We start from the raw sequence: 18,904 nt of genomic DNA, 5'->3' as shown, positions 1-18,904 counted from the left end.
GGCTAACAAAACTAGTACAACATGCTCTAATGGAAGAGAAAATAAATGGCACTCATAAGGCCTGGGCTATGCATTTTGCTGTGATGAGCCTTCTCAGCATGCTTGTGAGAACAGTTCGTATCTAACATCACCATTTCAAACATAGCGAACAATCAACTAGCTCACCAGATGGTCCTACGGCTAACACTTGGTCAAATAAACATAAAATATGCACTCTATGTAGATATCTTCTGTTTTATTTCTTCCTTTGTTCTCATTCAAAAGTCTCAACACCAATACACAGGCACTTTGCTTTCTTACAGCTACAGCATAAAGCCTGGAATACATCCCAGGGCAATCAAGCCAACTAGAACACTAGGCAAAAATGAAATTTGCATTTGCAAAGTAACAATTCCTTTATCAATAAACTGACATCACAGCTTTAACAGCCTGAATAGGCTGTTTAGGAACTTAAGTTGCAAAGGAAAGGGTCCTGATATTCAAAAAACTCTAGGTTTATTCATTTTATTAATAAATACTGAGTTTAACTGTGTAAGATTTTAAAACTTCATAAAGAAGCTGCTAACACAGAAGTGAAGTATAATCAAGCTATTAACTTTACAACAGTATTCTGAGAAAAACATGGCAAACTTATGGGAACACTTGACACAGTATCTTTAGTGACATGTAACAGTCTAAGCAGAGAAGAGGTTAACAGCTTTGCCTTTTCAGATCAATTTATGCTGTCAGAACACTGGAACAACTCTGCATAAAGTGGCTCCAAAATCTATTCCCTCACCACCCCCCTTGGTTAATAGGATTCCATCCAGAACACTCCTGAGAAGCAGCCCTTGGATGTTTTTCATGCTGCAACCATATTCCCTTACATGTCCAGGTCTGTAGCAACTCAGTTTCCTTGCCATTACATGTTTCACTAATACCTACTTTCTGGGTAAGTCTCTGCCCTAAACCTTTTGGAAATTCAAAGCACGTCATGCAATGCTGTTTGAATGTATGTATACATTCTCAAAGAGGCATAATTTCCTTTTTAGTCTGGAGAGACTGAGGTGTTTGAGTAGGAGAAAAGTAGACTAGGGTCCAACATACACACAAGACTGAATGCAGTTCTCAGTTCTACTCCTTCAAAACTGCAGCTACTAACTACTACAAAATTAAGTTTGTCACAACAGATTCACAGTAACTGGAATTCTCATACAGGGAAATAAATATCAATAGCTTTAACAAATCTTTATTATGCGGTCTTTCTCAAGGTAGATTAAAATTAGCTCTAGTATTATATTAGCATGTCATTGGAAGTTTGGAAAGCCAAGTCAAAATAAAAATTTATTTTAATTATTTCAAAACATATGACTAAAATCTACATAATTATTAAAATAGGCTTACAGATATTCTTTGATTAACAGTTTGCATCACATAACAAAGCTGTATTTTAAATGCAGTATTTTCTCACAATTTTAACATACAGGTATTGCTAAAATTTTTCCAAGTAAAAAAGCATACTCTACTGAGTAGCCAATACAGCTAATTACATTCTTGCATCTTAAGTTACTTGTAGGAATTTTAGGATTCTCTTCATTACTTTCCCAAAACTAGTAGTGATGCTCAAGACTGCAGGTACATAAACTGTCATTAATGAACATAACCACATTGATTATGTAGTCTAAAGAAAACCAGGACTTAAAGGGCTTCAGTTGAGTTACAACTTGACATCTTCTGTTCCACTGATTAAGAGCTCAGTTTTAAAATACAACTTCTTGGGCAAATAACTGCTTCCATTTTTTAACTGCAAGAGGTAACTGGTCAGTATTAGTTACTTAAATTGTGGTGTAAGAAAAAAATAAGTGTAACATGCAAACTGTACCTTAAAGCTCAAAATAAAATCCACATGCAAACAGTTTCTCCCATGCAAACTCTTCAACATTCCAGTTATCACAGAAAGCATGCAAATGACTAATAAAACCTGGAGGTCTGTCAACTCTTGCAACTTTAAACTTCAAACTACTCTAGCAAAAAACCAACTGTATTGGAACAGGTAAAATAGGAACACAAACTTCAACTTGAAGCAACTTCTTGAACAAGGTTATACTGCATATATCACTAAACTGAACTGTAGTAACATCAAGTTAATGACTTTAGATACTTTAAAGTAAGTCCTTGTTGATCAAACACTTTTGAGCACTGCTCTTCCTTTTCTGAAGTGATGTGCCTTCCTCTCCTGGAACGGGATAGGAGAAAATACAGGATTTTTATATATAATATATATATATCTGTGTGTGTACATATAATTATCACAATAAAGCAACTGAAGTTTTGTGAAAAGTATCTTGAGACATTCTGTCCTCTATCCACCCCCCTCCAAAACTGATAAATACAGTTTCTATATTCCTGTTTCAAAGTACATGCACCTAATTCACCTATCATTTTAAAAATAAAGGAAGCAAAGTCTTCTATATAGCATCAATAAACAACAAGTTATACACCGTTTCAAATTTAATCAGTTAACTGCAATTCTACAAAGACTGAAGACATTCAGCAAAAATATGATGACCAGCTACCAACCTGGACTACAGTTCACTGTTTAAAGAGTAGAGATTTTACACAAGTATAAAGAGCCACTACCCACATTGAGCGCTTAACCGGTACAAAAATTATCAAGGCTCAAACTCAACACACCCTCTGTCCAAACTAGGGAATAACCCACTGCCCTTTCAGCAATTTGCCATTGAGAAACTATTAGCCAGTCTTATGCTCTAAGTGTCTGCGAATTGACTGTTCAGCAATATTTTTATGCAGTCTTGCATTAAATCCACTGAATCCAATTTCAGCACTTGTTTCCAGCATTAAGCAACTGAGAATTAAACACATATTATCTCAGCGCATGCACAAGAAAAAAATTAAAATGGCATTCCACATACAACTCCCTTCATCTTTATGGTAGCCTGTAAGTGAACAACGTGAAGGTCAGGTGTGTTTTAGGGATTTTGCTTCGCAACGTACCTTGAAGTAGTCTTCTTGTGATACAAAGGTGTTCCTCAGCCGGTTCTCAGGGTTAAACAGACAGGATACAACTGTTTGTATGCTCCTGTCCACAGACTTCTGAAATACAGTTACAGGTGCATCTACAACAATACTCATTTTCTTAGCCCGCTACTAGCAATGTGGGTGTGTCACAGATTTACTTTGCATTCAGTATGCCTCTCAGCTGCATTACGTTTCCTGAGCTTTTGGCCTCTTAATCTTGAAAAACATAACAGTTCTGACCAGTGACATACCAGTTCAGTTGTGGAACAGGCTGAGAGCTGCAAAAATGAAGTCTCCTTTGGCCAACATCTAACTCTGAGTTCAGTTTTCTAAACAGGGGTGACCTTCCACAAAAGAAAGCGCAGAAGGGAGTAAAACACTACCAATTCAGATGCTTGAAGCTTAAAATAGATCTTCATAAAATAGTAGGCAGTACTCCCAAACCTGCTTTCTTAGTGACTGTAATTTCCCCCATAATTCTCAGCAGATTAAGTAAAGCCCTGACACTTAAAAACCTTGTGTGTTCTACTTCATTAAGTACAACATTTTAACAGTCCTCAGCACTCCAGACAAACACTAATAGTTTCAAGGAAACATGCAAGCCTTCTGAAGTTGTACACAGAAATCAGATACAGTGGATTGAGCAACTGGCTAAAGTGGCAACTATAACCTCAATTTCTATTATACTGGTCAGAAGCCTTCTTCACCAAACCACATAACGCTCATGTGCAAGTTTCTGGAAATAGGATGTATGACAAGAAAAGTAATCATTAAAATTTTGAGACAGTGCTTACCTTTTGTGGACTGTTAGTAGATGACTGTGTAGGCTCTGGAACAGCACATTCTGTCTGTATAAATTCTGGATCCTCAGTGCAGTGATAGCTTACTGAAGTATAAACCTGTAGAGTTTAAAATACCGCAGTTTCAGTAACACTGAAAACATGCACAATTTTGCTGTCATTGGTCCTCACCGATTCATAAGCTATGCCAGCTTTATCTTCACACTTTATCAAAAGTTTCATGAGTGGGGTAAATACTGTGTCCTGTTTAATTAAGAGAGTTCAACTTCCTTCTGTGAAGGATACATTCTAATAAATGTCTTCTCTCCCCACTAATCACCCTTGAGAGTTAGCTCCTCAACCTACTTCCTCCATGTATGGGTTTTGCCATCAAGTGTATTGAGCAATGAAGGCATTCAGTAAGAATGAGACTACCAGCAAGTAACTTCAAGAGATTAAGCACTAAAGTCAAATGGAAGAAGCAGCAAAACATTTACTACCACTGACCTTCCTAGAGTCACTTTTCTCTATGCAGTTCCTTTCCTTCATGCCAATATACTTTTTTTCCCAAAATGTAAAAAAAGTCTAGAAAAGCACTTTTCCCAGGATCTCAGTGGCAGGGTTCAGCAATTTCAGGGGGCAAACTTCACACACTCCCCCCCCAAATTAGTCATATATTTACCCAGAATTGACAGTAGTTTTCAGTTTCCTGCAACATCATTCTTAAAAATGTTATTTGCAATTATACACAGCAACTGTAAGACACTCCCAAAAAGCCCTTCAACATCAAAACTGTAATTTCAAGCTGATGATACCAGGAGATACAGAAGGCTGAAGTGTGAGCAAGACTATTCCTTTCTGAACACCATCCCTAACAATCAAAAGGTGTATCATATCCGACCTCATCACAACCAAGGTATTCCATTTATGAATGGAAATTGTGACTATCCACCAAACAAATAGGTAGGTATAAAGCAGACTGAACAATGAAGTCTCCTATCTCCTTACACGCCTGTCCTCTTAAGTCTGTAAAGATTAAGTTGCTTAACTGAGATAGTTGTAAAAAAGTTGTCTGGTCATATAATCAAGCTTACAACACTAATTCAAACCACCATGTACCCCTAGTCAAAAAACTCTGGTTTGCTACCATTTAAGAGATATACTGCAGCTCTATCATGTTCATGGACATTATTCAACAAAACTTATTTCAAGCCTACAGGGTAATCAGTATTCCAGTGACTTCTGAACTCCAGTGTGTTTCAGCTCCCTTTAAAGCAAAGGTAATTCTCACTAACAGAAATACAGACTTGCCATGAAAAGAAAAAGGCTGCTTCTCTGATGAGAAGCTGAAAGCAAAGCTTAGTACACATTAAGTATTCTTCTAATATGATCAGAGACAATTGTCAGATGTGCACAGGCAGTAATATATATGCACAATTTTCTTCATTTTTCCCCCATTTACCTTCCAGACATTCTACAGACATCTGCTGGGAATTAGCCTGAAATATCCTTAAGAAAATTATGTATTACAGTTTTTGAACACTTAATAGAAATTGTACTCAAATATAAGATCATACCCAAAGAACAACAAAAATATCTAAGACACAAGTTTAAGTTCCAGCACTGTTAAAGAAGTACAATGTTTTTTTTTCCTCTTTTGTAGATGTCACTTATGTAAAGTCACAGAAAGCAATTTCTTTAGAAGCCATCAACACCATCTACAGCCTGTGACAGCCTGATAAGTAAGGTATTTTGAGGTCTTCTAGACTTTAGAAAAATGTGGAACAATAAGCACTAATATTATACAGATCCTTTAAGTCAGGACTGTACATCAGGTCACCACTTGTTTTTCCTTCAACAGTTCATGAAAAACCAATTCTGTTCATGTTAAAATTCCAGGATTCCGTGATCAGAATGTAGAGAGTACCATCAAAAAAACAGGTAGTTCTGTTCTGCCAGGTAGCTCCTGAAAAAGGACTGTCAGTAGCAAATCCTAAAAAAAAATTCCCTACTCTTTCAGTAGTTACTAATTTGTATAGAGCAGATTACATGCAGATCCAGTCAACAACAAACAGTTTTATATTTTTTACGTATCAAGCTGTCAAAACAGCGTGTTAATAGAGAAGACAAAGTTCCATAAGTTAAACTTCGTAGACTTACCGGAGGCATAACATAATTTCTTTGCTCCCCAGCAAGCCATTGTGGTTGAACCTTAAACAATAATTGGACAAGAATCAGCATTTATTCATTCATTTCCAATACAAGTAAGCAACTGCTCTTTAAGAGCCATTATTTATATAATATTTCATGTCTGGATTTTTCATTAAACCATAGTTTACAGTCTTCTGTCCAGCAAGATGGCTTTTTCACATGTACCTCATGTAGTGTTTAGCACAAGGTCACCCTCACCAGGTTCAACTACCTCCTCCTTCCTCTTCTCATTCCAAGTTGTTTTTTTTTTTTTAAATTAATATTTCTAAAGATTTCTAATCAGAGCATCCACACTAAAAACATCTCAAATCTCCCATTACTAAACTACTTCTACTTCCGTTTCAATAAAACAACTTACCCACTTCAAAAGTCACTATATTGACTAAGCACCTTCCCAGATATTTCTAGCTCTATACAGAGCTCATGTAGTCTGACAAGACTCAGCAATTCTAAGTAACTAGCATCAACTACCTGCACTGTATAGTGGGCAGAAATGCAAAACTTAAGCTCCTTCCCATGAGAAAAAGTACTACAGATCCATGTACTTTTTGCTAACTTGGAAGTTGTTTAGCATCCTGTGTTTAACCAGCATGCTAACTTATTCAACAGTTTTAATCACATTAGGACAAAAGCATCAGTAATTTTGTTTCTACTTTTGATTTCTGTGAATCAGGAGCTGAAGGGAAATAGAAATCACAGAAAACAAAACACAGAAAGATCAGACTCCAGGTAACATTGTTCATTTCATTCCAGTTTTTATCAGGTATCAAACAACCTTTCTGCCACTACTAAAGAATTACATACCTGATAGTTGTAGGCTGGCTGATATCCTACAGGAACTTGTTGCTGTATCAATAAAGCTGGTGAACTGTACGGATATGTCTGCAAGAGAAAACTCTTAAAAATTCAAGTCTGAAGCAAGATAAAAACACGATATTTGTAGATGTATTTATCAAGCCAGGAGCACACTTCTAGAAGCATACAATCACATTCTTACTTGAATTCCTGTTTCAAAGCAGCATCATTATTTAAGAACCCTTACAGATTTCCCATGAGGCTTCAGCACTTCAGGCACGATAAAACTCTAGCAATTTGGATTCTAATGTGTATTACATATCTAAAAATCCAACATTTGCTTGTAGCTGATCTTTTAAGTCATTTCAGAAGTACAACTCATCCCACAAGCTTTCTAAAGTAGATCTGAAACAGACCAACTACCATGAAATTACAGACTACAGCCTGAAGACCAGTTTCTTTGAGCTAACAGCAAGCTAAGTATTATAGCTTAGACAATTTCCTAGCATTTCTTCACTGCAAGTATTTTGACATCATGTTAACCTGGAACCTTCTCAGCTTCTTCAGAGAATATTTAAAGGTACATTCCAGCATTTAAGATAGTTAGCTTCTCTCTCCTACACCATTTCACTTTCCAATATAAGGGATACTATCAAGCTATCTGCCTTAGAAAATAAATATTTCCTGCAAGTCACTGCAGTTTGTTCATTTGCTTAAGAAAATATACAAAACATAATCAGTTTGCAATTAATATTGCCCTGTTGTATTGCCATATCAGATAGGGTTAACACAGGAAGAGGCTGTAATCTGGAAAGCCTTCTATTCACAGTGTAATACTCATAACAAGGTCAAAAGTACTCTGCCCACACCTCAGTAAGAATGCTTATCTGAAGTACCAATAAAGTCATATCCTGTAGGCATACTGTACTGGTCACAGCTGTTAACAGCAGGTGTCGTAACACAGTGCTCTTAAAAGGACACAACAGCAGCTCAGAAACAAGAAAGAGTACCACCGTCAACTTCTGTTTCCATGATTTGACAAGAAAAAGAAAGCTAACAAACCACAGCAAAACAAACATCATCACAACACAAAACCACCACATTTTTTTCTGAGACAGGGCACCAGTACGTTAAATACCTGGATGCATTTGCTATGTGAAGTGCATCTGCAAAAAGTAACAAGATCACTTAAGAACTGTTATAAAACTTAATCTTAGCTCCACCTTCTAACAGTTCTCATTCTCAAAATAAACAGTATCTCCCTGTCTTCTGTTTTATAAAGACATTACACACCACTGAGTAATTTTTCAAAGTTGCCAGCATTTTTTAAGTGGTTTGAAGTTGGGCACTTCTTATTGGGAAAGTTAACATGAAAACAAGCAGATAAGAGAAGACTAATCTCAATACATATTCCTGATGTTGTATGTACTCGCACCTTCAAAAATATTTAATTATGATTCAAAAATCAGCGGCAGGAACAGCTTTACCTGAACATATTGTGTTACTGGGCTCATTACAGCTGGAGGTTGCATGTACGTCTCCGTATTTTGATTACCCCATACACTATGGAACTGTGGTGCAGGAGGATTGAAGACCAGTGGTCTGGGATGCACATAAGAACCTTGTTTTAAAGCAAAGAAACAAAGTATTAAAGCATTTGCATTATGCATTTCATTAGTAATCTGAATTCAAGCTGCAAAAAAACTGAAGTGTTTTGACTCTGGTTTAACTCAACATTGACTGTATCGGATTGTGCTACTGACACCGGTTCTATTATCAAAACTGTACAACATCAGACAAGTAGTGAGGTCATAAAATTCAGAACCGAAGTTTAACATACAGACATGTAATATACATATTACATCAGACAAAAAGGATTAGCGAGGATATTAGCCTATAATTAAGAAAAAATTTAATACATATTTGTAATATGAACAAATTTGTTTATAAATACTCACACAAGTTTTGTTGCTTTCTAATTGCTGGTCCCAGCTTCAGCCTTTTGCCATGGAAGTTGATTTGTGACTGAAAGACAGATTTTCTGTAAGCTGGACAACCAGTGAGGTAGGTGGCGTAATTTTAAAGAAACCATACTCTGCTTCTACACTACATATCATCAACTCACACACAGGCTCAGCCGCCACCAGCCGCCACCATTCCTCTCTCCCACCTCAACACCTTATGCCTTTTATCTTTACATCCATTTGCCTACTCACCAACTCTCCAAACCTATTCTGTATCACTTGCCTCAACGGCAACAAGCACTACTAGTAGTTTGCAACTACCCTATCAGTGACTACCAGTCTTTTGGTTCTATACACACAGATTTTAGCTGTTCTTGCCTCAGGAGGGCTGTTAATGTAGAGTAACCGTAGCCTAGATTCCCTGGCAAACCCATTACAACACAACTCACCTTCCTTCCCACACACTTCCTAACAGGCTTCATATAACATGTTAAAGCTGTCCATCTGATACTAAAGGAAACAGAAGGCTGTCTAAGCACTAACGTTACCTGCATGTTACCGTATTCTCTCTAGTGAAATTCATGTGCATTCCTTCAGAACATCCAAGAAATGTGCTCGTATTTGACTACTTTGGCCAAAGCATTTATGCAGCACACAGACTAATCCAGAAAGAATGAAACTCAAATATGGTTCACACGTTCCTACAATACTCAAACCCAGGAATGCAAGCATCTGAAAGACTCGCAGAACAGAGCTGGAAGCACTCCTCAGCAGTCAGCAAATGCTCAAGACATATGTAACTTCTCATTCTTCAAGTTCCACCCAAAGGCTTGTTCACACAGAAGGCAGGATTTCAGACTTCCAAGGATCAATTACTGAAGAAAAATTTCAAGCATTCTCCCTCCCTGCAGAAGCTGGATTCTGTGTTCTTTAGAGAAACTGCTCAGTTTCACCAACAGATGTAGCCTGAAATGGCACCACAATGTCCTTACAGCTCAAGATCTATTTGGACTGACTATAGAAGACTACCTGTACGATTTTTGTCTCTCCAAGATTACAGTTTAAGCCTAGAATATAGAATGTTGCTTTAATACGTTTAAGCAGATATGTTTATTCAGGGACTTACGAAATTCTCCACACGAAGTTCTATAAAGGGAATTCACCTTTGGGTCTGATCTTGCACTCTGCCAAGATGGTAACAAGAAACATGTTCCCTACCTATGAAGGTGTGCTCAGCACACACAACACTACTCAAAGTAGGTACTCTGTTTTACAGTGCAGAGGGCTACACTGAGGCTTACAAATGCTTTATACATACCAAGTGCAAGATTTGTCTCACCCCAATTAACACAAATTTACTACCAAGTATTAAAATAAGTATTAGATGCAGATACATAGTCTATCTAGAGTTCCTACCTCATGCAACTCTAAAAACTTGCCTGCTTCAGAAGAAAATATGCAATTTGCAGCTACAGCAGATACCTCACTAAGGTTTTTCCTCCTGTTTCTGCTAAGGAAAGTGCTTTGAACATGTAACAGCAACTTAACTTTAAAAATAAGTAGAATAATAGTAAAAAAGTTATTTCATCACCTTCATATACTGATAAAAATAGAATAAAGTACAACACAGGTGGAAAAGAACATCTCAAGAGTTTGACAGGTGTTTTTTCAATTGATCCTGCAATCCTGTTGTGCCCAGAACCACAACCACACCTCCTACTTGAGCAGTGAGAGCACTTGGAAGACAGGCCTCCCCTCCAAGCAGAAAGATATCTGTTCTGAACTGCAAACAGATTTACTCTGGACCAGAGTGCAGTTATAAATAGAATCAGACCTAGATCAGAAGAAAAATACTTTCAGGTTGCACAGAGATAGGCAGATAAACACAGACATCAAGAGTGATTCTAATCATGGAGAAGCTTTATCTTGTTTATTTACATAAAACACTGTGACCACTCAATACAGATAATGACTTAAATGGTTTAATGAGGTATCTCTGCTTATGACTTCAGTTCTAAAATGCAGATATTAATTATTCCCGTTTCCATTCCCTCCAGAAGCCAACAGCTTTGTAAGTTGATTTTTATCTGGAGATGCTTCCTCCTGCCAAGACAGTAATTTGTACTGCTTCTACACCTGAAACTTGCACTAAAAAGAAAATCTGCCATGTACTTCTGGGTCTTCCAAGACCTCTGGTATACAAAGGCACATCAGTAAATACTATATTAATAGACATATACTGAAGACTTTTAGTTTTGAAGAAATGCTCACAGAAAATCAGCAACATACATGGCTCAAATGACAATGCTACTCAAGAGCTCTCTACATTAGATTGTTGCCTCAGAGTGGGTATTCCACACTGATCTAGTACAATAAATGCAACCCATGGTAAAAGAAGTATTCTCAGATAAAGTCTGTTGCTCAATACAGCAGTATTTTTTGTCAGCATACCATAAGACTTAAAAGAACAGCAAGCTTCTGAAGCCTTTTGGTGAGAATCAAGAGTCTCCTGCTGCAGTTTCCCTGCCCTCCACTTTGTTCAAACATGTTCTCTTCCCCCTTAAGGAGCTGGACAGCCAGTGAACACATCTGAACACACCACAGAACACTAAATTTGTGCATGGCATGTTTATCTGTAATTGTCTTTCAGATCTACTTCCCTATCTGAGAGCTTCAGAAGCAACTGAGAGAGTGTTCATCCTCCAGAGACATGGGAATTTTCTGAGACAAAGACTTAACAGAGGAATGTATTTCAATACATGCTATTTTCACAGTCATTGCACGCAGTTTTGGATGAAAAAGGGACAATAAAGTTTCATCTGTATGACCAGCTATCAAAACCAAACAACAGATTTGGTTGTAAGTGTTGAGAATTGAAAGACTTAAAATTTCTCTGATACTGAACTCTAAAAGCAGAAGTGCTGTAAACAGTTCTGCCCCTTTATCTCCTGTGTGAACTACAGGAAAACCAAGCGACATGTGAACAGCTACATCTTAAATTCAAGGAGGCTTAAAAAAATACTTGCACTCCAGGTGACATCCAAATGCATAAATATAGCAAGAAAAAAACCCACATATTTAAACTGCTGAGACTTAAGTAAAAAACAAATGCTGTTTTCTATGTCACTGCTATTCCCAATAGTAACACTGACAGACCTGTGTGTCTGCCATAAGCACAAGGGTTCTGTGACAATCATCCAATACAGAAAGCAAGCTGCCAAAAAACCCACAAGGCTTTCAAGCACACAAATGAGTGAGAATAAGCAGAAATACAACAACATGAAACATTCAAGCACACCAAGGCTAATACTAATTTTGTTTCTTACAGAAATATAGAGATTCTACCACCAGTAGAGATTTTAGCAGGTTTACTTTCTGGGCAGCCCTAGAATTCCCTTGTCTTAATTTACTCTACAGGGTACATGACTTGGTTTCCCCTGAACATGGTTTCCAGCCTTCACATATCAACTTCTTCAGATAACTTAAGACAAAGAGCTTACTTCTACTATTTTCTGAACATCCACATTGTCCAGAAAAGATACAAATCCATACCTGAAAAGAAAAAACAGGTTATTCAGTAACCAGATTTTGATTTGTTAGCTAAATTATTTTGAACAAGACCAGTTAATAGCATATACACCAGGTACATTATATTGCATGTCAAAAGTATCAAGTAGAGCATTAGTTTCGAATTCAGCATGAAAATGTATTTACTGCTAACCAGCAGCATATACTACTGGGCCACATGAAAAGAACTGAATGCCAGATTTTAGAATAACTTGAAATAGAAGTAAGGGCTATTCTTCCATTTGAGCTACTCAAAATGAGCACTTTTGTTGATACTACTAAGAAAAACATGCACAACAATCTCTTTAAGTGTTAAGATCTGAATTATCATCTAATTTTGTATTTACCACAAAGGTTGATCAAAGCATGCATTACAGGAACACTGACACTAGTGGGGGAAGGGATCCTTGAAGTTTTTCAATTTATTTCACTGCCCCCCCCCCCTAGTTTATATAGTCTATAAAATGAAGATACTTTCAGAGCAGTTATATCAATCAACAGACTATCCCAATTTGTTATCGGTACTCAGAATATACCCTGGCTAACTGCACATCAAAATTCACCATGAAGACCAGCAAGGTATTATGAGGAAACAGATTTCCAGGTCACATGTTACTGCATATGCCCGAAGTAAAAAACATGACTTTTTAGGATCCATTCATGGAATCTTAGAAAAAAAATTGGGTAGAAGGAACCTCCAGAGGGTGAAGACTCCTTCTCAAAGCAGGGATAACTTAAACTGGGAAAGCTTCCTCAGAACTCAACAAGCTAAGGTCCTACACATCCTAATTTACATGCTTCACCACACAATTCAGAATTTTTATATATTTCCTTTGTTTGGAGTTTGCTCACTTAGTTTCACTCTTCACCCAAACAAGTTTAGTTGTTTTCTCTGTAACTTATCTCAGTGCCAGAAGAATGCAGTCCCATTGCCCTGAATAAACCATATAGCCCTCCCCTTAACCATCCTGAACTCTCTCCAGATTGCTGTCAACTACTCTGGCCATCAGAAAAGTTCTACGGAAAAACTGTCTGCATAAGTATCACACACGTTTCAAACTTTCTTTCCACCAGCTAAGTGAGAATAACCCTCTTTTCCCTGAACAGGTAGACTGAAATCAGATAAAAAAAAAACACACACACAGCTTTTTTTAATAAGATTATACAGATTTAGGAGCAATTTACATTTACAGGTTTCACAAAGTTAATTCACCACCACAGAAAACTGAACCTAGTGTTAAGACCTAAGCATGTCAAGGATGTTGCTAAGCAGCTACTCATAATGACAGAATTATATCCATGTAAGCAGCAACTTAAAACAATTATTTATATTCTACTCACCCTTTGGAAACACCAGTTCTGTCAGTGATTATTTTCACCTCTTTCACAGTACCATATCGTTCAAAGAAACTGCGAATTTCTGCTTCATTCATCTGAAAGAAACAAAGGCTTCAATGTCTTCAAACACCTCCAACTGTTCAGAACTAATTTAAAGCAGCCAATATCATTTTTTAAACCCATCTTCTACCGTAAGAACTAAAATTACTCAACTGTTTCATAACTCCTTCATGACACTACAATACCTTAAGATTGGTGAAGATACTGTGACACTGCAATACCTTCAGATCAGTAAATTGACTAAAAAAGAAAAGAGACAGCACACACCCCCAGTAGTTGAATTCCCATCTCCTTCCCACTGAAGGGCCATATACCTACGTAAAAAATTCAAAAGATATAAATACCCTTATATCAATTCCACCAACAAAGACTGTGTTTGGCATGATTTTTCCTTCTGGTAAAACATATCCTTGACTGGTTGTTGACAAACGGGTATTGTCCTCGGAGACACCTGCACACTGGGCCTCTGCATTTGCAGACTGAAAAATTTAAACAGATATAGACATTTCAGTAAAATTATTATAGTACACTTTAAGACACCAGAGTGCCTGCACCTTCATATCGATATAGTATAGGACAACGAATTTCAATAGCACCTTTCCAACTACTTAACGGAAGTACTTGCTGCAAATAGACCATTCATTGGAAAAGAAGTTGAAGTGATTATTCTAAGAAGCTTTAAAAAAAAAATTAAACCTACCTAGGCTACTTTAAGTAGCCCTGTCTGACCACGTAAAGCTCCGTGACCATTGTTGCTACTACTAAACACACAGTGAGAACACCAAAATAAGTCATTTCAGAACTTTACCAAACTCCTTTCAGATTTAATCAATAAATAACATTAAAGATACTGTAAATTGATTATCCAACAGAATAAATTCCATTATCTTCCTGGTCAAAAGCTTTAAATATGTGAGATGTGTGTAAGCTTACAAACAGCCTCAGAGCCCAGGTAACAGGGTTACACTACAAGTTAGTTGTAAGATGGGAAAAATCAGACCTTGATGGAATATTAATGCCGTTCATTTTCTCGGGAAAAAGAACTCATTAACTACAACAGGTATACAAATGACTGAAGACTTGAGTTGTCTGCACCATGGTAGGTTCTCAAACATGCACTGCCCATACAGAACTGCAAAGAATGTTCAGATTATAGAGCAACTATAGTCACAATGTGCTTTGCACACCCAGGCTGCAGATGCACCCTTTTGGTTCTAAATTTTTGTCACAATCTAGGGATTACAGATTCATTCAGTGCAGAGAAGATACAATGCTCCATAAACAAGCAATGATTCAATATTTTGTTCAGATGAACAGACCACACGCAATTCCATTTCTTGCAACTGATGGTAGAAAAAAATGTGTTCCATACTCTCCATAAGGCTCAAAGTGTGTTTAACAAAGTTATTTACAAGAACTAAAACACAACATAAGCAACACAGGCATCACAAATTCAATCCCTTCTTTCTTCCTCCTGAATGAACAGTTCTAGCTATGTGCCATGCTTTGCCTGGCTATAAGAACTACTCTGACCAGTCCAGTGTTACTCATGCCTCTACATTAATGCACTCCAAAACACTAACAAGTTTTTCCTTATGACTCAACTGACGTGGCTTTATCTGTACTTCAGACACCCCAAACTTTGATTTAGTCATTTAGTTGGTATTTTGAAATCTAATAATTTGCAATAGGTGGCATCCAATTTTTCAATTTAAGTTTTCATCTTTAATACACATTTAAACCACAGCTCTGAGCGATGAGCACTCATTCAAACTGGACACCAAGTAACAGAATGTGAAAACTACAGGAATCAAACTACACATGCGGCACAATTTGCCCAGCAATTAAACAAAGCCAAAACTAGAATTCAGCCCTCCAAATACGGTATCAGTGTGACCGAGCCTAATTTACAACACACCATTAGTAGAAGTCAGAGAGGGTTTGCCCCATCTCTTCCTTCTCCTGTACCTCCTCTGCACAAGTTTTAACACCTATCAGTTCAAATTAAACTGCCTGAACTCAATTTGGCAGGCAGATTACCACAAAGCAAGCAGTTTTTCACCCAATTAGTATCCTTCTGTTGTAGAGAACTGTATCAGCTTACTATGCTAACAGCCAAGCAGCAGATCCACCTCAGGATCAGTGGATGCAGAAGAGGAAATGGAGGAGGCTGAGCCTCTTCTGAGAAGCACTAAGCCATCAATTCAGTTCAAAACCACTTCATGTTAGGATCAGGTTCCATCACACCAGATACTGTTGCCTATGCTCAATTTACTCAATTGCTATGCTTCCTATTGCAAATTCTCAATAAAAGTTACACATAATTGCTTTCCCTTTATCTTTTAAGAACTCTCTCTACCCCCAGTGAAGCTGGACACCACAACTTCCATTGTTCCATGGTGGTAAAAATTGTGTAATAGAACATTTCTGCTGTAAACACAAGGGCAGTTGTCACCCTTCTTTCCTATTGTACAAGAACATCACCACACAAGGTAATCAGTCCTACATGTCACAAGAGAAAAATTTTGTAGTCCTTTTCAGACACATCCACTTCAGATCCCACCTCATTCTACAGTTACATAAACACTTGTGCTAAAGTAAGAACACAACAAGGGCAAAAGTGAAGCAAGAGCTGAGCAGGAGACCACTTCTGTGGCTGTACCCCCAGCTGAAGGCCACCTGAAGTTTGAGACTGCAGCTCCAGAGCAACCTCAGGCTGACCTAACTGTTGTCTTCTGTTCCTTCTGGATCTGTTTCAGTGAACCAGGCTAAAACATAAGTATTCACTCTGCTGGACAATTTCTCTGGCAACCTGGAAAGTGAAACAGCTCACAGCAGAGACACCCAGCAAGTGCCAGAACCAGCACAAGACAGTGGGCAGACAGATACTGCTGGCACACAAGTCGCAGGTGGCCCTGGCTGCCACGGAAGTGTAGCACTTGATTCTTACACGAATGATGCAAAACAATTTTCCATGAAAATACCTTTATTAAATGCTTTAACACATCAAATATCTAAAACACAGTGTAAACAGGCTGCTTAGGCATTCTAAGAACTGGTCAACATAAAAAATAAGCTTTAAGACTTTTTAATACATGTATTTATAACTTCAAAGGGAACGGTTGTTGAAAAAAGCACAGTGGAAAAGTCTTGTGGTACAAAGAGAGGAAACAAAATCTCCTCCTTCAAAAGTTACTTTTCAAGTCTTCAATACTACAATGCAAAACTTCTGCCAATTCAAACAAAGTACTTCCCTATCTAAAACCAAGTTATTTTACCAGTGCAAACTGTAATTCTTATTTTAATACCTAACGTAGTACTATGTAAACAAATGTAATTCTACACCGTACAGGCAAAGAACTCACACTGCTGCTGAATCAGTGTACAAAGCCTAAGCCCCCACAAGTTTTCAAAACACAGAAAGTCCTGAAGTTTATCAATTTGCTACACTGAAATTTTACCATCAGCCTAAGTGACCCAGCCCTTCAAAAAACACCTGAAGTGAGCTTCATTTGTCTATCCATCTCATGCAGTATCTCCAAAATCAAGTTTCTAGATGTCAGGGAACTTAGGGCTTATTCATTTTTTTTTTTTTTTTTTCAGTTTACTGAAATTAAAAGGTTCCTTATTCCTTCCTCTTACCAGGAGGTAAATTTCATCAGTTTGCTCTTTGCATTATTCCAGCATCAAGTCTGAGCTGATGCCAGGAAACTGGAGTAACCTTTTAATTACAGCAGTAATGAAGCTGGTTACTTTTGACAAAAAAAAAAAAAAAAAAAAAAAAGTGGAAAAGGACACCGTTAGCGCCAGACGGTGGAAACACCCAACTACTCAAGTGGGTTACAAACATCACAGTCTGACGCACCACTAGATGAAAACCTTTACTTTTCCCTTAGCCACACAAGTCCCTACTTTCTCAGGCATCTGCCTCTCTTCCCCCGACCTCACACATCTTTCGTTTAAAACAGGTATTAAACTTCCTCTAAATGTAAACATCTAAACCCCCCGATACGTGTCCCGCTGCGCAGTTTCTGTGCGCAGGAGCCGGTTTCCATGGCAGCGCCCTCCCCACAGAACAGGACTCCCGCCTGGGGAGCGCAGCGTCGCCTGCCCGCTCGGCAGCAGGTGGAGCCATCGGCAAGTGCTGTAACACGGGAACGCCTGCGACTGGCAAAGCTTAACTTCTGTTGTTCTGTTGGTTTACAGAACACCCTACTCTTGTGTTGAACAGTCTAGGTTACAGTCGCAAATTTTTCAGGTAAAAAAAAAAAATAAAATCCTGAAGAAACAGCAGGTCGCATGGTGAAGGAGCAACGTGCGGGTTCAGGCAGTAATTCCCCCTGACCGCATGGAGTCCACAAGCACTACACGAAGCCGTTTTTTTTTGGCAGGTGGAAATAAAACAGAGAACTTGAGGCCAGCGCGTTACGGAGCCGCCGCCCCGCAGCCATTTAACGGCCTCCGTCCATATGGGCTTCGCACGTCGCCATTAACGTAACAGCGTCGTTACCAGAGGGGACGCGGGGGCGAAGGAAGGCGTCCCTCTGAGGACAATGGAAGCTGTTTGAAAGACCCCGACGCCGGGGGCAAGGGTTCTACAGCCAAAGCCTAACGACAAGTGGGGATGGGAGTGCAAGCTGGGGGCAGACGGAGCCGCCCGCCGCCAGCGCAGCCTCGGCCCGCCGGCAGAAAGCGGCCATCGGAGCGGCGCCATGTGGCAGGGCCGCCACAAAATGGCCGCTCGTGGTGTGAAGCGCCTCCTGTCGCCAAGTCCGCACCAGGCCATGGAGCCGATGGCTGCGAGCCATGACACCTGGCCTCACACAAACCTTAGGCTTTTTACTTGCCGTATCCACTCTGTGACCTTAATCCCTCACCTCCTCTTAAGACTTTAAAACCTTCAAGATATTAAAAATGACAGAAACCTTCAGGGGTTCAACCCAGGCAGCGGCACTACGGCGGCTGTGGGGACCCCCCTTCCTCACCTGGAGAGCAAGCAAAAAAAGGTTAACGCTCAGCCCTCGCCTCCGCTCCCCGCGGGAGGACCCGAGCAAACCACTGCAGCCCCCAGTAAAAAGCCGCCCCACAGCTCAGCGTCCAAGCGCACCCCCTGGCCCCGCCCGGGCCGGCCACGGCGCCCCTTCCCTCCCCTCTTCTCCACTCACCATC

General features: G+C 38.9%; 1 protein-coding gene across 1 annotated transcript; it reads right to left on the bottom strand.

Annotated features, from left to right (window-relative positions):
* Window positions 1–2,161: 2,161 nt before the first annotated feature.
* Window positions 2,162–18,521, bottom strand: DAZL (deleted in azoospermia like; the record flags this gene model as incomplete). Its single annotated transcript, XM_082044599.1, has 11 exons — window positions 2,162–2,215; window positions 2,998–3,096; window positions 3,816–3,920; window positions 5,961–6,011; window positions 6,816–6,893; window positions 8,294–8,427; window positions 8,765–8,831; window positions 12,271–12,322; window positions 13,679–13,770; window positions 14,080–14,214; window positions 18,246–18,521. 11 exons carry the CDS (start codon window positions 18,519–18,521, stop codon window positions 2,162–2,164), a joined length of 1,143 nt encoding a protein of 380 aa, XP_081900725.1.
* Window positions 18,522–18,904: the final 383 nt, after the last annotated feature.

This window comes from Streptopelia decaocto (genome assembly GCF_964273445.1).
Source record: "Streptopelia decaocto genome assembly, chromosome: 2".
Classification (NCBI taxonomy): domain Eukaryota; kingdom Metazoa; phylum Chordata; class Aves; order Columbiformes; family Columbidae; genus Streptopelia; species Streptopelia decaocto.
The sequence above is the reverse complement of the archived record's forward strand: the minus strand, read 5'-3'. Positions and strand labels throughout refer to the sequence as shown.